The sequence below is a fragment of the Eptesicus fuscus genome, chromosome 7, assembly GCF_027574615.1.
Source record: "Eptesicus fuscus isolate TK198812 chromosome 7, DD_ASM_mEF_20220401, whole genome shotgun sequence".
Classification (NCBI taxonomy): domain Eukaryota; kingdom Metazoa; phylum Chordata; class Mammalia; order Chiroptera; family Vespertilionidae; genus Eptesicus; species Eptesicus fuscus.
Window position 1 is genome coordinate 28,677,798 of NC_072479.1, and position 27,265 is coordinate 28,705,062.

At 38.1% G+C, this 27,265-nt stretch overlaps 1 protein-coding gene across 1 annotated transcript in view; it reads right to left on the reverse strand.

Moving 5' to 3' along the window:
- The window catches only part of LRRIQ1 (leucine rich repeats and IQ motif containing 1), a 248,577-nt gene that overhangs the window by 27,502 nt on the left and 193,810 nt on the right, over positions 1–27,265 (reverse strand). The window contains exons 23-25 of the mRNA XM_054718435.1: positions 15,720–15,852; positions 13,431–13,491; positions 1,509–1,629 (exon numbers count right to left, since the gene is read on the reverse strand). Of these exons, the coding sequence (XP_054574410.1) occupies positions 1,509–1,629; positions 13,431–13,491; positions 15,720–15,852 (315 nt within the window). The remainder of the gene's footprint in view (positions 1–1,508; positions 1,630–13,430; positions 13,492–15,719; positions 15,853–27,265) is intronic.

Sequence of the window (27,265 nt, forward strand, 5' to 3'; positions counted from 1 at the left end):
GTTACTGAAAATTCTTTGCTCCCACACACCACAGTCCTGCCCGGTGCTCACACCTGCTGTCCGCACCAGCCCAGCTCACGCCCACTGCTGGTGCCGACCCCACTCGCACCCACAGCCGGTGCTGGAGCCATCGCTCACACCCGCTGCCAGTGCCCGGCACTGGTCCCAATCACTCAGTGCCATCAGTAGGTGCGAGTGGTGGCTGATGGCCCTGATCTCCCCTGAGGGCTTCTCCACCTGCCCCTGCTCCTGAGAGGTGATCGGGGCAGCAGCCACTCACGCCCACTGATGGTGCCGGCCCTGCTCGCACCTGCTGCTGGCACCAGACCCAATCACTTCATGCTGTCAGCGCATGGAAGCAGTGGCAGGAGCAGGCTGCCAGCAGACAGGGGACTGGGGCCCCAGTGGGAAGGGCTGGATGGGGGTGCGGATGATGGGCTGAGACCCGCCCCTGTGCCTTCAGCAGCCTTGTGGCCCACAGTTCCTTTCAAGGTGCACAAATTTGTGCACTGGGCCCCTAGTATGATATTAAAGAACATCTTTTATGCAATAGTATTTTAAAATACATTTCAAAATCCTTAGGGTTTACACCCTAAGTGAAGAGTTTGAAAAAATTAGGCTCTATTAGCCCCAAATACCACAAGATATAGATATTTATTTATTTGTTTTTATATATGTTTTTATTGATTTTTAGAGAGAGGAGAAAGGAGAGGTAGAAGGAAAAGAGAGATAGAAACATTGATGAGAGAGAAACATTGATTGGCTGCCTCCTGCACACCCCCTAATGGGGATCAACCCAAACATCTGCCCGGACTGGAATTGAACCAGTAACCTCTTGGTGCATGGGTTGATGCTCAACCACTGAGCCACATCGGCCTGGCAAGATATAGATAATTTTAAGGTGTTCATATTTTTTCAGAGTTAACCACAGTGCAATTCTTACTGAAACCATGACAAAAGGGAATAGATGTGTGACAGATTTACAAATGCAAAAAGCCATCATTAATAAATATAAACTGTCATCTGTTCAATGAAAATAGTTTTTTAAATCATGTTTTTGACAGTATAATATTATCTAAATTCTGCTATTTTAAAAAAAGCTTCCTTTAAAAATTAACTCTACCTATAACATCTATTAAACCAATGGCAAAAGTCCAAGTTATACTACTTTGATATATAAATCCAACTTTTACAATTAGCCTAAAAAAATTCCTTTTAGAATTAAATGATCAAAGAAGTTCATATGATCCATCAGAGACTGGAAGAGTAGATCATTGAGTAACAGAGTATAATTAAAATAGCTGTGCTGTTAATTTTAGAAATAATTTAATTTTGTTTATATCAAAAGAAGACATTTAAGGAAAGAAAAAAAAATTCAAATACACATTTTTGGGCAGTTTTGGTTGCTGGCATTCTACCCCCTATATGTAAAAGAATGCTTGTTGGCATTAAGTTCCATCAATTCATTTGTGATTTCTAAATTAATTCTGAAGGAAACCACAACTTACTTGAAGATCCCTCTGACTGTCTGTGTGACTGATTTTTTTTTTCTTTCTTCACAGACAAAGCACTTCCACTGGTCATGGAAAAAAGCTCTAAATCCGTGTCTTCTCTGCTTACAAGTCTTGCCTGGGAGCAATGGGAGAGAATGTATACAATCATGAAACAAAATATGGCATTTTCTGAATGCAGCTCACATTACCCCAAATAAACAAACAGGCTCTGTCAAACAACCTTCTTCAAAATGATACCACAATCCTTTATTGCAGCGCAGGCAGAACAAATGCACTATGTCAAAGCATTTTTCGCAAATAAGAGTCGATTTTAAAATTGAGGTTTGCTATTTGCGTCTGTACAACAAAAGAAAACATTTTAGTATAGTAATTTTGATGAAAATCCATCTTAAAGGCAACTGATGAAACTTTACACAGTTTAACATTACTTATTTACCAAGAATATTATTTAGTTCTTAAGTGAATCTTGGAAATGTCATATTGGGTTATGTTCTGCAATATTTGTATTTAACACTTTTATTAGTTTTCTCAGTAAAAATTCCCTGAAATGTCTTTCATCCCACATTTGTATACTATAAAGTCACAAAAGATATCTACTTCTCATTACAACAATTATTAATATAAGAATACTATACATTAAGTCTAATTTGGGGCTAATGATAAATATATAAAATTTTCAAAATATACTAGGACATAAAAACTAGATAATTTATTGTATCTAAAATTACCATCTGAACTTTTATTACTATTTTGGACTGAACCTAAGAGTTGAAAAACTTGCTTCTTTCCTATAAAATATTGTTTTACAGAATGTCTAATATCATTAAGTAAAGATTTATCAGGATCCAGGCATGAAGTGGGGGAAAATGAAGTGATGGAAAGCAAACCAGCTTCAAAGTAGCTGGAATTTAACCCAAACCACAGGATGTTTGAAATCCTCTGAGTAAGCATTTGTCTTTAATGTTTGATGTGAGAAAAATTTAAATAAAGCCATAAAATCATCACTGTGGTTAAAAAGCTGTTCCTATATGATGAGCTAGAAAAACTCATGAAACCAGCATCTAATGATGATCATCCTCTTTCAAATTCAGATGTTTGTCTTTCCCCTTTACATTCCACTTCTGCCTTCTTCCCATCCTTACATGCAGGAACTTCTCATTGTTAAGTAAGCCAGTTTGCTATTGCCAAACTCAGAATAGAAACTATTCTATAATGTCAGTCAGGAATACAATTGTATTGTCAAAAAACCTCAGCAGAAAACTGTTTAAAATGAAATAAGGAACACTTGGCTTCCAATATACACTTGAGATTAGTAAGGAAAGTGTTACAAATTCTTTATTTCAATTACTACACAAAAGTATGTCTAATGTCCCCATGAGAATAGCTTCACCAACACTAAGACTTCAAAACAAAAAAAACAAAAAACAGTCCAAGAATGAGAAGAAAATACCAAAGCAATACCACAGTTTCTGTGAGACGTTAAGAAACAAGGGAAAAAATGTTAACTACAAAGGTGACCTGCCTGCTGGCTAAAGAGGTATTAACTATAAGCCTCAACACTTTAAGATTAGGATTTATTCACTTCAATTTGATGATGTAAATTTACTATGCCTAAATAGAAAGTAGAAATCCAGCCTCCCCAAATAAGACAATATACACATGTCAAGAAAATATTTGTGAATACATGCCTTCCAAAAATCTCATTGTCATCTAAGCCAGTGGTCGGCAAACCGCGGCTCGCGAGCCACGTGCGGCTCTTTGGCCCCTTGAGTATGGCTCTTCCACAAAATACCACAGCCTGGGCGAGTCTATTTTGAAGAAGTGGCGTTAGAAGAAGTTTAAGTTTAAAAAATTTGGCTCTCAAAAGAAATTTCAATCATTGTACTGTTGATATTTGGCTCTGTTGACTAATGAGTTTGCCGACCACTGAAAGCCATTTACATCCAAAGAGTGCTTCTTTTGCAATAGAAAACAATTAATGTCAGTCACTGATTCAGTCAGATTGTATATAACAGGGATTCAAATTTTGAAGAGAGATGTAACAGGAATACATGACTTCACAATGGTGTCACCTGGCAGCTTAAATGCAAATCTAGAAATTTTGTCAAGAGTGCATTAGTGCATCTGACACAGCCACAGATGCATGAATGTTCAGATTCTATTTTTGAAAACATTGGTTTTCAAACTAAACATCACTATTTCCATTACTGTTAACAAATAGAAAAATCATAAATATAATACATCTTTTGCTCTATATTATGCAAAATGGATGTACTTAAAAATTAATTGTGACTGATGATGCTTTGAACACTTCTATGAAATACGTATTTAATTTTAAAGCACTGTAATATTAAAGTTTGTATGGTTATAACACAGTTTTAAGTTAATGTCAGGTAAGAATTCTCTATGTGCAATTCAATAGAAAATACTAAAAACTAATTTTGCAAAATTGTTTTTGGTCTTTGTTTACTGAACAGGTCACATTTGGAGCCCCATCTTAAAGGTTAGTAATACTTTTGCTCCATATTTTCACAATAAAATGAGGGGTATAAATTAATTTTGGAACATGACTTTTAAGAATCTGGATCTCCAACTCAGGCAACTGAATTAAAAATAGAGACTCATTTATTAAAAAACAACAACAACAACAACAAAAAAGGGGAGTTTCTTCTTTAACTTTTTCATGAAATATATTTCATTAAATATTTATTTTTAAAATTTTGCATTTTTAGAAGTTAAGACATATTAAAAGCACACATTAAAATAAATACTTATTACCCAATTTCTTTTTTAAAAAGAGATAAAATATTATAAAGTTCACTTAAAGGTGTCTTGTAGTATGTCTATATATATTTATTCAAAAAATTAGAGTATTTCTAGATATGTGAATGATTTAAAACCATTTTTATTTTTGGTTGCAGAAAGCTGAGTTATGTAAATCTCTCCATTCATCATTGCACAAACCCCTCTTCTTATATAATAAGGCAGAGGCTTTGCTATAAACTTTTGAGGGCATGGAAGGAACTTTAAATGTTTATCCTATATAATTAAAGCCTAATATGCTAAGTGTCTGGTGATCTGGTTGGCCGTTCAACCAATCAAAGCATAACATGCTAATGATATGCTAAGGTTGCTCAACTGTTTGCTATGACATGCACTGACCACCAGGGAGCAGATGCTCCGACCGGTAGGTTAGCTTGCTGTTGGGGTCCTGCAGATCAGGACTGAGCAACATGGGCCAGACATGCCCTGGAGCCCTCCCATGGTCCATCCCTGGTTGGCCAACCTCCCGTGTCTCTCCCCAGCCTTGATTATGTACTGGTGGGGTCCCTTGGCCTGGCCTGCTCCCTATCACAATCAAGGACCCCTCGGGATGTCGGAGAGCCAGTTTCAGCCTGACAGCGAAACGACCAGTAGCTATGACACACACTGACCACCAGGGCAGATGCTCAATGCAGGAGCTGCCCCCTGGTGGTCAGTGCACTCCCACAGGGAGAGTGCTGCTCAGCCAGAAGCCAGGCTCACAGCTGGCAAGTGCAGTGGCAGTGGAGGGAGCCTCTCCCACCTCCATGGCAGCACTAAGGATGTCCAACTGATGGCTTAGTTGGACATTTCCCGAGGGCTCCCATACTGCGAGAGGGCACAGGTCGGGCTGAGGGACCCGCCCCCCCCCCGAGTGCACAAATTTCATGCACTGGGCCTCTAATAGAGCTATAATTTACATGCACATAAATATCTTAGACATAAATTTCAATAACATAAAAACATTTTATTTTGAAGTTAAAACTCCCATAGAAGTTGTAAAAATTGGTACTGAGAATTCCCTATATACCATCCACCCATCTTGCCCCAAAGAAATATAACCAAAGTGTGATTATTAAAACCAAGAAATTGACATAAGTGCAATACCATTACTAAACCACACATCTTGGTAAGACTTTACCAATTTTCACATGTACAATATTTTTGGTTTGTTTATACTTCTATGGCATTTTATTGCATGCAAACATTTATATAGCTACCCCACAATCAGGATACAGAACTGTTCCATCTTCTCTAAAAACTCCCCTTAGAGGCATACCCTCTCCCTAACCTAACCAATGGCAATCGCTAATATGTTCTCCATTACTATAATTATGTTTTTGAGAATGTTATTTATGTAAATGAAATCATACAGTATGGCAGATTTTGAGGGGTTTTTTATTGTCTAAAGTTTTACATATGTCCTTTGGTTGTTCTCTAACCACCCCCTCCCCTACCATCTGTCTCTGGCTCTATTCTTGTTTATCAAATTATGTTGATCATTATATCCCACATATGAGTGAGATCATATGGTATTTATCTTTCTCTGACTGGCTTATTTCCCTTAGCATAATGCTCTCCAGTTCCATCCATGCTGTTGCAAATGGTAAAAGTTCCTTCTTTTTTATAGCGGCATAGTATTCCACTGTGTAGATGCACCATTGTTTTTTAATTCACTCCTCTGCTGATGGGTACTTAGGCTGTTTCCAAATCTTAGCTATTATGAATTGTGCTGCTATGAACATAGGGGTACATATATCCTTTCTGATTGGTGTTTCTGGTTTCTTTGGATATAGACCTAGAAGTGGGATTACTGGATGGGAGATGGGAGTTCCATTTTTAACTTTTTGAGGAAACTCCATACTGTCTTCCACAGTGGCTGCACCAGTCTGTATTCCCACCAGCAGTGCAGGAGGGTTCCTTTTTCTCCACATCCTGGCCAGCACTTTTTGTTTGTTGATTTGTTGATGATAGCCATTCTGACAGGTGTGAGATGATATCTCATTTTTGATTGATCTCTTCCCACCCACCTACTCCTCTCTTCCCTCTGAAATTCCATAGTCTATTCCATGCTTCTGTGTCTCTGGATCTATTTTGTTCACAGTTTATTTTGTTCATTAGATTCAACATATGAGTGATACTTGTCTTTCTCTGACTGTCTTATTTCGCTTAGCATAATACTCTCCAGATCCCTCTCTCTTGTCTCAAAGGCTAAGAGAGCCTTCTTTTTTACTGCTGCATAGTATTCCACTGTGTAAATGTTCCACAGCATTTTTATCCACTCATCTACTGATAGATACTTGGGCTAAATTCCCCCCTCTATATATACACATTTAGATAGATAGGCAGCTAACAGATAGATTCTCTAGTGGATGGATAGATAGACTAAAGAACCAATAGTGTAAGTTCCATTCTGAATCTGAGAGTCTTGAAATCTGGTAATCTAAGTCTTTTTTTTTTTTTCAAGATTGTATTGGCTATTCTAGGTCTTGTATACATATATAAAGATATTATCCTATATAATAAAAGGCTAATATGCAAATTGTCCCCTCACCTGGGAGTTCGACCAGGGGGTGGGGCTGGCTGGCCAACCGCACACGGCCCCTCCTCCCATCCAGCCATGCCCCCGATCGGCCCCCATCACCACAATTGGGGGTAGGGCTGGCCAGCCAACCACCTGCAGCCCCTCCCCCCAGCCAGCCCCCACCCTGATCACCCAGCCAACCCCTACCCATGCACGAATTCGTGCACCAGGCCTCTAGTGTGTGTGTGTATATATATACATATATATATATATGTATATATATACACACATATATATACATATATATATATATATATATATATATATATATATATATATATATATATACATACTAGTATACTAGTATATTCATAATAAACAGAGATATATGCCCTGTTGGGTTTGTTTCTCTGGTGAATCCTGACTAATATGATTGTCAAATAGTTCTTTTGTGCCTCCTTCTAGTAATTCAACCTCAGAAGTGACTACTGAACTACAATTCTGATTATTTTCACTGTTGGGACAGCTTAGCTTTCTCTGATCTTGAACTTAATATAAATATAATCATACAGTATGTGCTTTCTTGAATCTGTTTCTTTTATTCAGTATATTGGTTTTTTTATATTCACCCATGTTGTTGTATCAGGAGTTCATTTCTTTTTATTTCTTAGTAGGTATGTTTTTCACCAGCTGTATATGTGTTTCCACATTGTTGACAGCACTTTGCATTACCCTATTTTCTATTTTTGCCATCTGTTGAATATAGTCTTATAACTTCTTTTAATTTTTAGTCTTCTGGTCATATAACTGGGAATATTTTTATATGAATTTATGCATTCAGGCATCAACTCTGTGAACTATCTATGAATATCCCTTTTTCATTGGGTTTACCTAACTTTATATTGTTCATTAGCAGGACTTCTTTTGTATTTAGATATTAAGCTGTTGTTAGTTTTTAGTGCTGAAAATAGTTTATCCTGTCTACAATCTGTTAACCTTTTCTATAAAATCCTTCATAGAAAATAATATTTAACACATGAATTTTGCCATATAACTTGTACTATTTTTATCTTTTCAAAAAAACCTCTTTCTTCACTGTTAAGTTGCAAACATATTCTTTTTTATTTTATCGGTTTTATAGCTTTACTTTTCACACTTGAGTCTTCAAACTTCTGAATTCCATTTGACTGTTGTAAAGTGTGTATATGCTTTACATATAGCTCATATTTTTTTCTTAATGCTAGCTTGCCAAATGCCATTGAGTAAACAATCTGATCTTTCCCTCCTTATCGCATATTACATTCCAATATTGTCATAGGTCTATTCCTGAACTCACTATTCATATCCATTGGTCTATTCACTGATGCCTGTGCCAGCACCATAAAGTTTACTTTAGTTTTGTATTAAAGATATCTTTCTATCTTGGAGTACCAGTTATACATTTTAAGGAGTTAACCTATATAATCTTTTTAAAAATTCATTAATACATATTTTTGAATGAAATTTTTCAAGTTTCTAAAACAACAGCTATAATTTTGTTTGGAATTGCTCTTAATTTATAGATTCATTGGGTACAATTGACACATTTTTATATGCTAAATGGTTGTATCCCTGAATAGTAAACTTACTGAGTAGAGTGATTATGATATCCCACTCAGATCAACTTTAACAAATGAATCAGATTCCTCCAGCTGCTGAAAAATTTTAAGCCAGGTGTCTCTCAGCTGAATTCATCTCTAGAAATTGTCCTTTGCTGAAGAGAGCTGGCTTGCCCAAGTAACACCCTCTCTTGAGGCCCCAATGCAGGAGCATAAAATCCTGGTCCACTTGCCTCAATCTGGGGACTCAAAAGGGCCTTTCCACCAGCAAATCTCACTACCTCTGCTTCAACTCTATTGCAGTTCACATTTTCTCTCTGGCTCAATCACCCTCTTTCATCTCTCTAATAAGTTTTTCCTGAAATCCTTCCCCAATAAATATCTTATACTCAAATGTCAAAATCTCATAATATGTGTCCTGAGGAACCTGAACTAAAACTGTTTATGAAGGAAATTCCTGGAGTTTGGGGGTAGGGATAAGTCTAATCATCAATATAACTGTCCAATAACACACCTTCTAATATATATTTGGAAACACATAAAATGATATTTTCTTTGCATTTTTTTCACTAATGTCAGTCACACTAATGGAAGATAGAGATTTTATCAAAACCCAGCATTTAAATGTTTAATTATGTTTTATTCTGTCCTCACTCCTGGAAGTTAGTGAAGCAGATGATATTTACATTTATTCCTAATATTAAGAAACTAGAGGCCCGGTGCATGAAATTCGTGCATGAAGGGGGGTCCCCCTCAACCCAGCCTGCACCCTCTCCAATCTGGTACCCCTCAGGGGATGTCCGACTGCCGGTTTAGGCCCGATCTGCAACCAGCAATCGGACATCCCTCTCACAATCCAGAACCACTGGCTCCTAACTGCTCACCTGCCTGCCTGCCTGATTGCCCCTAACTGCCCCACCCACTGGCTTGGTAACCCCCAACTGCCACCCCTGCCATCATAGTCGCCCCCAACTCCCCCCCTCCTCCCGCTGGCCTGGTCATCCCTTAGTACTTCCCCCCACCAGCCTGGTTGCCCCTTACTGCACTCCCTGCTGGTGTGGTTGCCCCCAACTGCCCTCCTGTAGGCCTTGTAGCCCCACACAGCCTGCTGCTGAGTGTGGTTGCCCCTCACTAACCCCCTGCCAGACTGGTTGCCCCACGCAGCCTGCTGCTTGGTCATTTGGTTATCCCTAACTAAACCCCCTGACGGCCTGGTTGCCCCACACAGCCTGTTCGGCCGTCTGTTCGGTTGTTTTGGATGCGACGGTTGCTTAGCCTTTTATTTATATAGATAACTCTACTGTCTTTTGGTATGTGTTGTTTGTTATAGATAATCTTTTTTAAAGTTTAATTTTTAATTTTTATTTTTAGAAAAACAACCCACAGGATTTTATTGTCCTCATGTTAAAAAGTTAGGTCTTTTCAGGACAGGGAAGTGAGTTCTGATGTCATGGAGGAAGTCTCTACTTGCCTGCAATGAGCAAAACTCCTGCAGGACCACAATGACTGAATCCCATGCAGGAACAGCTTAGCGATGTAGCGGTCCTTGTTGATTGCCCTGGACTTCTTCTTGCCTTTGCCACTCTTGGGGACCTCGGTCCCCTTCTCCTCCACATGTTTTTTTTGTGTGTTTTTTTTTTAATTCCTACTATTTTTTTTTTATTTATTATTTTTTTAAATATATTTTATTGATTTTTACAGGGAGGAAGGGAGAGAGATAGAGAGCTAGAAACATCGATGAGAGAGAAACATCGACCAGCTGCCTCCTGCACACCCCTACTGGGGATGTGCCCGCAACCAAGGTATATGCCCTTGACCGGAATCGAACCTGGGACCTTCCAGTCCACAGGCCGACGCTCTATCCACTGAGCTAAACTGGTTTCGGCTTTTCCTCCACATGTTGCAGTGCCTGTCAATAGGCTTCACATGGCCCAGGAGCTTTCTGTTGTGACACTTGATATATGTTCTTGACCAAATGTGTGAGTTTAGAGAGTTGGCCTGTGTTAAACTCCTGCTCCTTCCACTTCTGCAGCTCTGCCAGGGTCCTCTCACTTTTGGGCTTGTGAAGGAGGCTCCTGGTGGTGGTGTCTGTGTTCTTAGAACATTCCTGTCTCCTCCACTTTGCTTCTGCCTCTGAAGAGAACTAGAGGTAATCATTCAATTTACTAATTCTCTCTTTTATGGTATCCAGTCCAGAGTTTATTTCACTGATAATATTTTCTTATTTCTAAAATTTATAATAGACTCATTTGCATATCCATCTGTCCTCTAATTAAAATTTGATTACTTTTGTTTTCTAATTTTCTGTCTTTTTATTATATACTGGAAGCCCGGTGCACAAAATTCGTGCAATGGGGCGGGGGTGTCCCTCAGCCCAGCCTGCACCCTCTCCAATCTGGGACCATTTGGGGGATGTCCGACAGCCAGTTTAGGCCCAATCCCTGTGGATCGGCAGTCGGACATCCCTCTCACAATGCAGGACTGCTGGCTCCTAAACGCTCACCTGCCTGCCTGCCTGATTGCCCCTAACTGCTTCTGCCTGCCAGACTGATCACCCCCTAACCACTCTTTTGCCAGTCTGATTAACACCTAACTGCTCCCCTGCTGGCCCGATTAGCCACAACTGCCCTCCCCTGCCTGCCTGATCACCCCTAACTGCCCTCCCCTGCCGCCCTGATCTTGCCCCCAACTGCCCTCCCCTGCAAGCCCGATCTCACCCCCAACTGCCCTCCTCTACTGGCCAATTTGGTTCTGATTGGTCAGTTTCTATGCCAGTCAGCCTCCTATGCAGCCATTGGCTCCTCACAGTTGACCCAGATTTGGTTCTGATTGGTCAGTTTCTATGCCAGTCAGCATCTCTGGGCCTATCTCCAGGCCTGATCATAGAGGCAGGGCTGAGCAGCAGCTGCTCCAGGCTGCTGGAGAGCAGGCTAAACTGCTGACCTCTGGGAGAGAAAGAGAGGCTTGGCTGCTGGTGAGGGAGAGAGAAGTAGGGTCTGATCACCCTGCTTCTCTATCCGGGCCTCACCAGCAGCCGCTGCCACTGCTGATCAGCCCAGCCTCTCTCTCTCTCTCCGTGAGGTCAGCAGTTCAGCCCGTTCGCCTGCTGCATGCGCAGCCTGGCAAATGGTCAAGCCTCCTGGTCGTTGTGGATGTGACGGACCCAGGGTTTTTATAGATTAGGATGTTATTCTTATTTTTGTCTTTGAGGATCTTATAATAAAGGCCATTGCAGTATTTTTTTAAAGTTCTGTTCATAGTCTTGTCCCAGTTGTGCAATTATCTGTGTCCAGTTCCCCAACAAAAATAGGGTGCTTTCATTCCCCAACACTCTGCAAGATTTCTACTCTGGTCCTTCAATTCACCCAGTATTTCTTTGTCATACGTCCTTCCTTGATTTCTTCCCTGTCTCAACTCATTCACACACAAAATATGTATTTCTGTTCTACTACTATTTTCCTTGTTGTTGTATCCAGCTATACCTATTCAAAATGAAAAACAAAAGCACTTGTAAGTGCTATATATTTGTCATATATTTGTATGTTAGTAATCCATGCACTCTGTTTTAAATCATTTTTAGAAGTATAAGAATTAAATGTGATATCACTTCCTTTGTCTTGGCATTTTTATATTTCCCATTCTTGCTCCAAAGTGGCCACGTAACAATATGTGAGAAAGTGCTAGTCTGTAATATGCATGCTGTTAACAAACTGAAGTGCCAATTTTCTAGTGATAATCTTCATACCACTCTACCAGAGGGGTCTCTATTAAAATGCAAGAAAATATTTGCAGAGTGATTATTTCAAATTTAAATTCTATAAATATTTTCATAAACATTAATTTTAGCTAATGCCTGTCCAAAATGTGCTGCTCTTTCAAGAAAACTCCTTAAGTTAGCTGTTCATGAGAATGATGAATATAACCGTTCTGGATAATACTACTGTCTACTAGAAACTACATGATCTTCTTGTACTAAATTCTACAAAGCAGGCTAAATTATAATCAGTTTTCTTTGTGAATGTAGAATATGAACAAGGAGTATTAGTTGATTGATATAAATGGATGGCATCATAAAGTTAGGGTCACCTGATGCATCCATTTTTACCTGCCAAGGAAGCCACATACTTCTGTCATTGATTAAGGAACCCTTTTCACTGTAAATTTCTGAAAATTTCTTATTTTGTGGGATCCACTTCTCTAGACTTCATATTGGCCATTCTCTTTTTGTTTACATATGCTTCCTTCCAATAACATATAGTACAATAGACTTTAGCAATGCACATACAGTTATACTACCTAGAACCTACCCTCTATTCAGCATATTTAGAACTTGATTATTCCTAAATTTCTGATAATTTACACTTTATTACTTAGAGTGGGTGAATTCTCAATTACTTGTTAATTTTTATCTGGTTTAATTTTCTGAGTTGTGAGGGTACTTTGCTGTTTCATTCAAGTATTCTACTCTTTGAATATTCAAAAAATATTTTATTAAGAAAATTCCTGTTAGAGTAATTTTATTTTAAATACTGTAACATGTTAATATTTTAAAATCTACCATGTAGAAATAATATTCTAGAGTAATACATTTATTAGTATATTTGTATTGATTTCAGAGAGGAAGAAGGAGAAAGAGATAGAAACATCAATGATAAGAGAGAATCATTGGTTGGCTGCCTCCTGCATACCCTACACTAGGAATCAAGCCCACAACCAGGGCATATGGCCTGACCTGGAATTGAACCATGACCTTCTGGTTCATAGGTCGATGCTCAACCACTGAGCCATACCGGCTGGTCAAGAGTAATACATTTTAAAGTTATACTAGAAGTGGAGAAAATGTTATTATTCCAGTACATAGTATTTTGATATTATCCTAAATAAACATAGTTGAGATTTTCATAATTTATACTAATATATGGACATATTTTAAAGTGTGCTTGTTGAGTACTTGTGTCTACAACTTTCTGTGTCTTTAAACACATTTCTTACCACAAGCTGAACTCTTCCACCATTAAGTACATCTGGATCTAACTCAGGCAAGAAATGATTGCTGCAGTGACAAAAACAGAAATAATATCATTACATAAATTTAGAGAAAGAATGTAAAGGAAATGCCCAATGAAAAGTTTGGGACTAATTAGTAATTTAAAAAATGGTAATAATACTTTTCTTAAATAGGGTTATATGCAAAGGTATATACAAATTTACATTTTTTCATAGTCATTTTAAAATTAAATTTGACATAAAATTTAAATTTCTAAATAACACTTTAATGCTACCCTTCTTTGCTAAATATAAACACATACAATAAACAAAAATCTGAAAGAAACAAGAAGGATAGCTAAACATTATTTAAAAATATAAAAACTTTACATTTACCTATGTATCTTTCTTGTTTTATGATTAAGGCAAAGCTTCCTACTTTTAAAATAGTTTTTGTGTGTTTAGTACATTATACTACTGCTCACAATTAACTTCTGTTTAAAAGTAGAACATTTGGCCTTTCAAGAACTTCCATTCTTGCCCTGGTCGGTGTTAGAGTGTTAGCCTGCGTACCAGAGCGTCTCAGGTTCGATTCCTGATCAAGGGCATATTTCCATTTGCCGGTTCACTCCCCCACCCCTACCCAAGTTGGGGGCCTGTGAGAGGCAACCAGTTGATCTCTCTCTCTCTCTCTCTCTCTCTCTCTCTCTCTCTCTCTCTCTCTCTTTCCCTCCCTTCCACTGTCTCGGGGGGAAACCCCACTTCCATTCTTGAAAATAATATTTCTTAAAATGTTGCTGCCTATACCTTCACATATTATATTTCAAAAGAGAATATCCATAAATAATTACCTGTTGTATAATATATTTAAATAAAACTTATTTAGGAGTAAGGGATATTGTTAAATGCGTGAGCTTCTCTAAACTACATACTGAATAAGTTTTTAAAATTTTCACATTATCTCTGCTAATGCTTTAAAATTTCTGAAAGACCTCTTATATCTGGTTAATATAGATGGCAAGTCGTGGGGTTATACTACATTTGTTTGTAGTTCTAAGGATTTCATCTTATGAATTACACTAATTGTAGGATTTTGTTTGTTAGTTTGTTACTCATTTAAATAAACATAAAATAGACACACAATGCCTGGAAATATTTCCAAAGTGTCATCTACATTTACATTCCATATTGGTTTATACATTTAATAAATGCTTAAAATAGCATATATTTTATTTTTCTGTGCATATATTTATCTACAATGAAAGTCTTGAAAATTTATGTCAAAATATTATCTCCAGGCTTTTATTTCCTTAAAACTTTGATTCAGTGGCTAAGTACATATATGTTTTATATTACATTGTTAATGACTGGATTTTGTTCCCATAAAATTCATATCTCCAAGTCCTAACCCTCAATACCTCAGAATTTTACTGTATTTGGTTGCAGGGTGAGGGAATGAAAGTAAAATGAAGTCACATGGTTGGCCCTAATCCAATATGACTGGTGTCTTTATAAGAAGAAATTAGAATATAGACAACACAGATGAGGGATGATCATGTGAGGACACAATGAGAAGGGAGCCATCTGCAAGCCAAGGAGAGAGACCTCCAAAGAAACAAAACTTGCTGACTACTTGATCTGGGGTTTGTAATTCCCTGAACTGTGAGTAAACAAATCTCTGCTGTTTAACCTACCTAATCTGTGGTATTTTGTTATGGCAGCCCTCAAAAACTAATATAGACATTAATGTGACTAAAATTAATTGGCCCTGTTTATTGCTAAATAAAACATTTAATATCTTCAACCTTGTGAGCTCACCTCTATTCTGTGAGACAGATAAAACATTATAATCTCACCATAAAGGATAGGAAACAGCCTTGGGACATCATTGAAAATTAGTTACATGACTGGTAAAGTGGCAGCATCAGGGTTGAATTATAATTTTAACTGCCACACATAAATGATAACAAAAATAACACAAAATACAACTTGTACTACATATAATATTTATAAACAGTTAATATATACTATACATTTACTTTATAAAGCAGAATCATTTGTGTAGTTCATCTATTGTTATTAAACATTTACAGAAAGAGTTTCTTAAACATTTTAGAATGAAATATATAAAGAGTGATTAAATCTATTCTATATAAGAAGCCATTTTATAACCTGGCTTCCTGGTACATTGGCCTTTGGCTATAAGTCATGTTTGTTTTAGCACAGTTAACCTAGGTTTAACTTTGCAAGATGTGTTTACAATACAAAAATCTAATTTAAGGGAAATGACCTTACCATTTCAAATTTTTGGAACTAGTTGTTTCATGAACTCCAACCTGTGTGTGAAGCCACTGATACGTATATTCTTTACTCCTTTCTAATTTTTCATGTGCCTTGGTATCCTTGCAGATAAATTCTTCTTCCTTACCTGGGAAAGAAATATGGACATTTTATTTGTTATTTAAAGAGATAAAATTTTGTCCAAACAGTTCAGTTAGGGTAACAACTTTATCATAAGAAAGGGAAAAAATAACATAATTCATAGGATCTAAATCATCTGTAAGAAAAAAGTCAGTCACAAAGTAACTTTTCCTGCTAGAGTTTCACACCTACTTATTTTGAAAAATAAAGTAAATGCCTTAAGGTAACCAATATATTTTTAAGAGTTGTTTTGTTATTTTTATAATTAGAAAATTCAAATAATTATTTTTGGTAGACAGTAGAATCTACATATATATAAAAGCCTAATATGCAAAGTGTCCCCTCAGGAGTTCAACCACCTGGGAGTTCAATCGCTCTCTATTATGTGCGCTGACCACCAGGGGGTGGCGCAGAACAAAGGAAGGACCTAGCCGGCAGCTGCTAGAAACCCTACCTGTGCATGAATTTTGTGCACTGGGCCTCTAGTTCTAATATAAAAAGAAGATCTATCTACCCACTATGATGTCCTTTTAGGCTTATTTTAAAGTCTAATTGTTCTCATACTAGTTTTATCCATATGCAGAATTTATAAATATAATGAAGGTATTAAAACAGAATTTTAATTTTATATAAAACTAAAATGGTTTTGTAAGGTAATATAATATTTTAAGTTGGGAATACAATTTCTGTCACGATTATATGTGCTTATGCCATAATACCTATTTCAAAAAGGGGGCGTGTGGAACATAACAATAAAAATGTTTATGGAAAATATGAAGATGATAAATTATACTAGGTATGAATACAAGGTAACAAGCATATAAAATAAAATAGTTAAGAAAAAGAAGAATCTAACCCTTACATTCAAATGTAAAATTTAATATATATATATATATATATATATATATATATATATATATATATAGTTGTGTTTTTTTTTTTTTATTGTTGACATTGCTGCTACATTAATGCCACGCTGAAGATCTGTTGTTTCAGAGCCTTTATCCATGAACATGATTTTTTTGGGCTGGTTTCTTTTTTTGTTGCCATAACAATGTTTTGGGCTTGATTGACAATAAACCAGAGAAACTAACTGATGGTAATCAAACTCTCAAGAATGCTATAATTAAAAACCTGATATTTAAATGGTCAATTTATTAATTTGAACTATTCTTTTGCTATAGATCATCAGCTAAAAATCAGAATGTTCATTTCTCAAACCTCTTAGTACTCATAGCATCTTATGTTTCTAAAATGGCCACACCCCTTGCATTCTGTGTTGAAACTAACCCAACCATATTTGATATATTGGAGGAACATATATTTCACATACCAGGGCTAACCTCTGAATTCATGACCAGACACCATTTTGGTAAATGGCCTTATAGGTAGATCTACAGAAACTATAAAAGAGACTCAAACAGAGGGAAGACTTGGTGTTACCACACCCAGTTATTGCACAGCATTAAGTCTCTTCTCCAGCAGAGGCCCAGCCTTTCATATGCTTTTCTTGGTTGACCAGATCAGATTTTGGAACCATGAGTGCAGTGACAGAGAATAGTGGGGACTCAGTGACCCTGCTAATGAAACGTGTCCACAGCTGTAACCATATTCTTATTATTCAGAGAATCCTTTTGTAACAAGTGTACTTTAGTTAAAAATAAGAATTATCTATGGCTTCCTGCTTTTAAAAAGGGTAACACATATTGATAGTCACTTTTTTAAGTAATCATTTTGCAAAGTGTTCCTCAACTGTGCAATAACACTCTATACATACTAAGTGGTTTTTTCATGAGAACTCAACCAAGATTCTAGACAACTATTCCCAAGTAAAGACGAGAGATTTCACTGCAAGGGTCCCATTCAAATTAACCAGTTTAACCCTAAGGTATAGATTGGTAGATTGGCACAAGCTCAGTGTTAGAAACAGAACAAACACAGTGATGAAGTTGGCTGAATGAACTCAAAGATACTACAATTCAGATGCTGAGGGAAGTGATTTGGCTAACCCATTTCAGGACCACTCCTGCCACTGAGAAGAAAAAACTAAGGTTTACTCATTGAAACTTGCAGAAGAAGTCCTGTTTTTTGCACCTGGGGTACGAAAAATAGTAGGGAACTGGGTTACTTAACAAATTTTTAATTTAGCCAGGCTGCCCAATAAGTATTTCCTTTCAGTTTACAAGAATCATCATTTTGCCTGAAGAAAGTGAAACCCTTATCTACTGTGCTATCCTACTTCTCTGGGACTTGCTTCACTAACTTCTTATATCATCAACCTAAGAAAAATATCTTTCTTTGCTTCCTGCTCTCCACTAATTACTACTGTCTATATAGGCCCCTTTAATTTCAAAACACAAATTCGATTGCTTTTATTTAAACAAATGGTTAAACTGTTAAATTATAAAAATAATATTGACAATTTAAAAAATAAATAAAAGAAATTAAAAAAAGAAAGAAAATCCACAAAAATCTCACTATCCAAAAACAACCACTGGATAATATTTTTAAGGTATTTCCTTGTAGTTTTCTCATAAAATTGCTTTGCTTTGTTTTTTGTATATATCAGCCTACCTTTCAGTTAGTACTATAACAAATGTATTCCATGAAATGTAAATCTCACCCTGAACATACTATTTGTGGTTTTACACTATGAAGTACAAATTTGTTACATAAGTTTGTAATTATCCTATTTAATTAATTTATTTGTTCAGGAGAAATTAAAGACATGTCTAAAACTATCAATATTTTGAAGAACTCAAAATAATCTAACAAATAGTTTTAAAAGCTTTCATCAAGAGAGAAACCAAGATGGCGGCATAGGTAAACACCTATACTGCTGCCTTGCACAACAATTTCAAAACTGCAAGTGGAAGACAGAGCGGACATCATCCAGAACCACCGGAAAGCTGGCTGAGTGGAAATTCTACAACTAGAAGGAAAGATAAAAGGACACTGAGACTCAGAGGAGCTGTGGAGGACAGAGGTGTGGAGACGCGCTCACGTAAAGGGTGGGCAGCTAAATACGCAGCTGGCTTACTTGCAGCACTCGGAGAGGGTGGGCAGCAAGCGCGCAGCGAGCTTTCTCGTTCGGGAGGGAAACGAAACCTCCCGACTGCACTGAAATCCAGTTCCGGGTGAGATTTGGGTACCCAGACTCATTCTGGGAGAAACTGGACTGTCTGGCAGCGGGCGAAACTCGAGGGCAGCCTTCTCTCAGAGGCATGTGCAGCCATTGCTGAGGGACACTGAGACACAGGGGCCTCGTAGGGCAGGGCTGACGGGAAACCAAGGCTGTCTGCTCAGTCCTGAGACTCCACCCCATCCAAGCTGAGCACAGAAGCTCTCCCAGTGGAGACACAGCTGATCCTCACAGCCAATTGTCCTGGAGGTCAATTCCTCCCAGTGATACCAACAACAATCAAGGCTTAACTACAACAAGACTGTGCACACAGCCCACAAAGGGGCACACCAAGAGTGTCCACCTCAAGTGACTGGGGAGGCTGAGCCATTGGGCCCTGTTAGGACACCTAGCACACAAAGCAACTCCATCAACTCAGGGAAGCAGCCAAAATGTGGAGACAAAGAGGCAGGTCACAAATGAAGGAAATGGAGGAAAGTAAACAACTGGATATAGAGTTCAAAATGACGGTTATAAGGTTTTTCAAGAATTTCATAGAAAAGGCCAATAAACTTAATGAGACCCTCAAGGATATGAAAAAGCATCAACTAGAAATTAAGCATACACTGACTTAAATAAAAAATATTATACAGAACAATATTTGGGGTTGGCGACCAGCAGGAAGGTAGGGAGGGAGAGAGTGTGAAAGAGTGAGGAACACATAGAGGAGAGGGTAGACATGTATGGTGTGTGTGTGTATGAGCTATGGTCAGTTAGATTCTGAAGGTCTTCCAAGGGGCTGCCAAACCAGGGAGTCTTAGATGGCGGAGCACTGGGCACAAAGCAGACACTTCTCGGCAACTGGTGCGGGCACGGAGACCACGCCATCTTGTGAAACAGAGCTGCCTGAGACTAGGATCCTGGCCTCAGACACAAACCAGGACCCTGCAGCCACTGGAGACAGAGAACTGCTATCACAGCTTCAGACCAACAAACAACAAGAAACAGACTTCCTGGCAGCAGATTTCCATGAGTCAAAGAGCCTATCCCCCTCCCCACAGGCTCATGGATAGCGCCATAGTAACTGATAGACCCGCCCCTCGCACAAGCTGCAGAGCACCTGAGCAGGGACGCACTCCCCTTCAGGGAATTTAGCGCATAGGACAAAGCTCGTCTTCGGGGAATCTGAGAGCGCTCACGGAGGGCTCCCCTTCGGGGAATTTGGCGTGCGGGACACAGGTCCCCTTAGGGTAGGGTGACCAGACGTCCTGCTTTTGGCGGGACAGTCCTAATTTTTAACAATTTGTCCCCTGTCCCGCGGCGTTTTAAAAATGTCCTGATTTTTGGAAAGAATGCACAACAAGATAGGGGACAGCGGGAGAACGGGAAGGGAATATACGGTTTTCAGTGGCCATGTGGCTATTTAGCCAGGATATGAGTTTTATATTATTTTTGTTAATTTTATAATGTTAAATTTTAATAATAACAAATAATTGTTGAAAACTGATTATCGAGAACTGCTTATCAAAGTTCGCATTGTTGATCAGTCGTTAGAATTCGACCACCATTGTTTGGACTTAATGAACAATGGCATTTTTTGGGATTGGCAATGACAAAAACATTTTGTAACTGTCTCTCAGACGATACACATCATACTGCGTGCTAGTAAGCTAGTTAAACAAGTGATGTCATTACAAATCAGCTATTCAGATAATTTAGGTAAGTAATTTATTTATTTATTTCATAAATACATAAATTTTCTTGAATTTAGCAGACAGTACTCGTATTATTTATATTTTATAGTGGCGGCAAAAAGTCTAGCGCCGGCCTTGAAAGTGACACTTAGGACTTACGTTACGGCAAATTCAGAGGAAAAATAATACAAGTTAGTATTGTTATTATTTAGAAAGAAATATAGGATTAAAATAATTTTTAAAATGTAGTTACTTTATAACAATCAAATTAATTTAATTTATAAACTAACAATAAAATATGTTCATGTAATTATGTACCTACTTACTGTGTTTTTAAGCAATATGTATATAATAATAATTTGTAATATAATTTTAAATTATTTTTTTAGATTTTTAACATAATGAGTAAGAAAAGAGGATGCAAATTCAACGATGATATAAGAAGTGAATTTCCTTTTATTAAGAAAACCAAAAGCGATTACAATAGAGACCAAATTTTTAATCAAGAACTCCCCCCACCCCCCCCCCCCGGCCAAAACCGGTTTGGCTCAGTGGATAGAGCATCGGCCTGTGGAGTCAAGGGTCCCAGGTTTGATTCCGGTCAAGGGCATGTACCTTGGTTGCGGGCACATCCCCAGTAGGGGGTGTGCAAGAGGCAGCTGATCGATGTTTCTCTCTCATCGATGTTCCTAACTCTCTATCCCTCTCTCTTCCTCTCTGTAAAAAATCAATAAAATACATTAAAAAAAAAAAAGAACCCTCCCCCCTGCCACGACCCCCCTGGTCAATGGTGTCCCGCTTTACCAATGTTAAAATCTGGTCACCTTACCTTAGGGGAATCTGAAAGCGCGCATGGAGGGCTCCCTTCAGGGAATTTGGCTCAGGGACGCAGTTCCCCTTCGGGGAATCTGAGAGCTCAGCACACGGAGGCAACGCCCCTTTAGGAATTTGAGAGTGTGCAAAGCCCTAGCCGGTTTTGGCTCAGTTGAGAGAGCACACACAGTACGCAGCTCCACTTCAGGGAATTTGGCACGCTGGACACAGCTTCCTGGGATCCCTGACTCACAGTGCATTCACACTAAGAGCCAGTGACTCCAATTGTTGGTGCATGCACACACAGGGACCCTGATTCTCAACGAGAAGCCGCACGAGGCAACAGAGACTCTGACACTCGATTCTTGGTGCAGACACAGGGAAACTCTGACTCCTGGCACGTGCTAAGGAACTCATTTTCGGCATATACCAACAGTGTGGTGCAGACAGGGCCCCTGATTCTAAGTGTGCACATGAGACCACACGGAACACCAGGGACACTGACCCTGGGCAAGCCTGGTTCCCACCAACCAACGGCAGCCACACGTCCTAGTGTCAGAGCACTTCAGTGAAACTCGGGAGGTCTGAAGTTCCCACAGCACATGGCCCAGGTCCATGCAAATTGAAGCTTGAGCTTTCTGGTGATAGTCAGAATGGGGAGACGAAACAATTCACAGAGGAAAGAAAACGAGGAGTCACCAAGAAAGGAAATTAGTGAAACTGAAGCATGCAACATGACCAAAAAAGAGTTCAGAGTAATGGTCGTGGAATTTATACATCGGATAGATGAGAAAATCAACAACTTATACAAGAATCAGGAAGAAATGAAAAGTGATATAGCTACAATAAAAAACACCATGGAAAGTTTCAACAGTAGACTAGAAGAAGCAGAGGACCAAATTAGTGAGTTAGAAGATCAGGTACAGAAACAAGCTCAATCTGAACAGCAATTGGAAAAAAAAATTAAAAAGCAGGAGGAGAGCCTAAGGGAGCTTCGGGACAACATGAAACGAAGTAGCATGCGTATAATAGGGCTGCCAGAAGGACAAAAAGAGCAGCAAGGATTAGAAAATCTATTTGAAGAAATAATGGCAGAAAACTTCCCGGATATGGGGAAGAAAAAAGTTACACAAGTCCCAAGCAGGATCAACCCCAAAAGACCCACACCAAGACACTTCATAATTTCAATGGCAAATATAAATGATAAAGAGAGAATCTTAAAGGCAGCAAGAGAGAGACAGAGAGTTACCTACAAAGGAACACCCATCAGATTGTAAAATGATTACTCAACAGAAACACAACAAGCTAGAAGGGAATGGAAGGAGGTATACAAAGTGTTGCAAAGCAAAGGACTGAATCCAAGAATACTCTATCCAGCAAAGACTATCAATCAAAATTGAAGGGGAAATCAGGTGCTTCGCAGACAAAAAAAGGCTCAGGGAGTTTATCACCACCAAACCAGCAATGCAAGAAATGCTAAAGGGAATACTGTAAAAAGAAGAAATAAACAGGTAAGAAGGAACACAGATACAAAAATAGATATGACTACAAACAAATACCTTTCAGTAATAACTTTAAATGTAAATGGACTAAATGCTCCAATCAAAAGACATCGAGTGGCTGAATGGATAAAAAAACAGGACCCACATATATGCTGTCTATAAGAGACCCACCTCAGAACAAGAGACTCACACAGATTGAAAGTGAAGGGATGGAAAAATATCTTTCAGGAAAATGGAAATGAAAACAAAGCTGGGGTAGCAATACTTATATCTGACAAAATAGACCTCAAAGTAAATGCCATAACAAGAGATAAGGAAGGTCACTTCATAATACTAAAGGGAGCAATCCAACAAGAAGAAATAATTCTGGTAAACATATATGCACCCAATATAGGAGGACCCAAATACATAAAAAAACTCCTGGAGGATATCAAGGGAGAGATTAATAGCAATACAATCATAGTAGGAGACTTTAATACCCCACTATCACCATTGGACAAATCCTCTAAACAAAAAATCAGCAATGAAACATCAATCCTAAATGACTCACTAGACCAGATGGAATTAATTGACATCTTCAGAACATTTCACCCCAAAGCCACAGAATATACATTCTTCTCAAATGCACATGGGTCATTTTCAAAGATAGACCATATGCTGGGACATAGGCAAAGTCTCTTCAAATTCAAGAAGATAGAAATTATATCAAGCATCTTCTCAGATCACAGTGGCATAAAACTGGAAATCAACTACAATAAATACAATCCAAAGAAATCAAACACATGGAGAATAAACAGCATGCCATTAAACAATGACTGGGTCACCAGAGAGATCAAGGAAGAAATAAAAAACATCATGGCAACTAATGACAATGAAAACACAACAATCCAAAATCTATGGGTCACAGCGAAAGCAGTCTTGAGAGGGAAGTTCATAGCTCTACAAGCCTACGACAAAAAACAGGAAACAATGGTAATAAACTACCTAACCCTACAACTCAAAGAGTTATAAAAAGAGCATCAAGAAAAGCCCAGTGTAAGCAGAAGGAATGGAATAATAAAGATCAGAGTGGAGATAAATGACATAGAGACCAAAGAAACAAAACAAAAGATCAACAAAACCAAGAGCTGGTTCTTTGAAAGGATAAACAAGATTGATGAACCTCTAGCCAGGCTCACCAAGAAGCAAAGAGAGAGGACCCAAAAAAACAAAATCAGAAACGAAAGAGGTGAAATAACAACAGACCCTGCCGAAATACAAAGGATTGTTACAAAATATTACGAACAACTCTATTCCAACAAACTGGACAACCTGGAGGAAATGGACATATTCCTAGAAAAATATAACCTTCCAAAACTCAATCAGGAAGAATCAAAACAGCTCAACAGGCCAGTAACTATGGAAGAAATTGAAGCAGTCATCAAAAAGCTTCCAGCAAACAAAAGCCTGGGGCCTGATGGCTTCACAGGAGAGTTTTACCAAGCATTCAAGGAAGAACTAAAACCTATCCTCCTCAGACTATTCCAAAAAATTCAAGAGGAAGGAACACTTCCAAACTCCTTCTATGAAGCCAGCATCACCCTAATACCAAAACCAGATAAAGACAACACACTGAAAGAAAATTATAGGCCAATATCCCTCATGAACATAGATGCCAAAATCCTCAATAAAATTCTAGCAAATCGGCTCCAGCAGTACATGAGAAAGATCATACACCATGACCAAGTAGGATTTATCCCAGGAATGCAAGGATGGTACAATATCCACAAATCAATAAACGTGATACATCACATAAACAAATTGAGAGATAGAAATCACATAGTCATATCAATTGATGCAGAAAAAGCATTTGACAAAATCCAACACCCTTTCTTGATAAAAACTCTCAACAAGGTAGGAATAGAAGGCTCATACCTCAACATAATAAAAGCTATATATGATAAACCCACAGCCAACATCATAATCAATGGACAAAAACTAAAAACATTTCCCCTAAGAACAGGAACAAGACAGGGATGCCTACTCTCACCACTCCTGTTTGACATAGTACTGGAAGTATTAGCCAGTGCAATTAGACAAGAAGAAGAAATAAAAGGCATCCAAATTGGAAAAGAACAATAAAGCTGTCCTTATTTGCAGATGACATGATATTGTACATAAAAAATCCGAAAGACTCCGTCAAAAAACTAATAGACTTTATAAATGAATTTGGCAATGTAGCAGGATACAAAATTAACGCCAAGAAATCTACGCCTTTCTATACACCAACAGTGAACATACAGAAAGAGAGACTAAAAAGGCAATCCCATTTACCATCTCACCAAAAAAATTAAGATACCTAGGAATAAACTTAACTAAGGAGGTAAAAGACCTATACGCGGAAAACTACAGGACACTGAAAAAAGAGATAGAGGAAGACGTAAACAGATGAAAGAACATACCATGTTCATGGATTGGTAGAATCAACATCATTAAAATGTCCATATAACCCAAAGCAATCTATAGATTCAATGCACTCCCCATTAAAATACTAATGGCATATTTCACAGACCTCGAAAGAACTCTCCAAAAATTAATCTGGAATAAAAAAAAAAAAGACCTCGAATAGCCACAGCAATCCTGAGAAAGAAGAATAAAGTAGGAGGGATCTCAAGACCAGATTTCAAGCTGTATTACAAAGCCACTGTTCTCAAAACAGCCTGGTACTGGCAAAAGAACAGACATATAGATCAATGAAATAGAATAGAGTGTCCAGATATTGACCCAAACCACTATGCTCAATTAATATTTGACAAAGAAGGCATGAACATACAATGGAATCAAGACAGTCTCTTCAATAAATGGTGTTGGGAAAATTGGACAGATACATGCAAAAAAATGAAACTAGATCACCAACTTATACCATACATGAAAATAAACTCAAAATGGATTCAGGACTTAAACATAAGATGGGAAACCATAAAAATACTAGAGGAATCCACAGGCAGAGAAATCTCAGACATATGGCAAAAGAACTTCTTCACTGATACTGCCCCTAGGGCAATGGAAGCTAAAGAGAAAATAAACAAATGGGACTACATCAAAATAAAAAGTTTTTTACAGCAAAAGAAACCATCAACAAAACAACAAGAAAGCCCACTGTATGGGAGAACATATTTGCAAATGGTATCACTGATAAAGGTTTAATCTCCAACATCTACAGGGAATTTATACAACTTAATAAAAGGAAGATAAATGATCCAATAATAAAATGGGCAACGGACCTAAATAGAATCTTTTCAAAAGAAGGCAGAAGGAAGGCCAAGAGACATATGAAAACATGCTCAACATCACTAATTATCCGAAAGATGCAAATCAAAATGACAATGCGGTACCATCTCACACCTGTCAGAATGGCTATCATCAACAAATCAACAAACAACAAGTGTTGGTGAGGATGCGGAGAAAAAGGAGCCCTCGTGCACTGCTGGTGGGAATGCAGACTGGTGAAGCCACTGTGGAGAACAGTATGGAGTTTCCTCAGAAAACTAAAAATGGAACTCCTATTTGACCCAGTAATCCCACTCCTAGGAATATATCCTAAGAAACTAGAAACACCAATAAGAAAGGATATATGCACCCCTATGTTCATAACAGCACAATTTAAAATAGCTCAGATCTGGAAACAGCCTGGGTGCCCATCAGCAGATGACTGGATCAGAAAACTGTGGTACATCTACACAATGGAATACTATGCTGCCATAAAAAAGAAGGAATTCTTACCATTTGCAGCAACCTGGATGGAATTGGAGAACATTATGCTGAGTGAAATAAGCCAGTCAATGAAAGAAAAATACCACATGATCTCACTCATTTATGGATAATAAAGAACATTATAAACTGTGGAACAAAAAGATAGATACAGAGGCAGTAAAGCATCAAACAGACTGTCAAATTACAGCAGGAAGGTTAGGGAAAGTTGGGAAAGATAAGAGATCACCCGAAGAACTTGTATGCATGCATATAAGCATAACCAATGGACACAAAACTCTGGGGGGTGAGGGCATGTATGGGAGTGGGGTGGGGGTGGGCCAATGGTAATATATGTACACATATAATACCTTAATAAAAAAAAAAGATTAAAAAAATATATATTGTACAGAGACCTAAAAGCAGACTAGAGGATTGCAAGAACAAAGTCAAAGATTTGGAATACAAAGAAGCAAAAAACACTCAACCAGAAAAGCAAAAAGAAAGATGAATCCAAAAAGTTGAAGATTGTGTAAGAAGCCTCTGGGACAACTTCAAGCG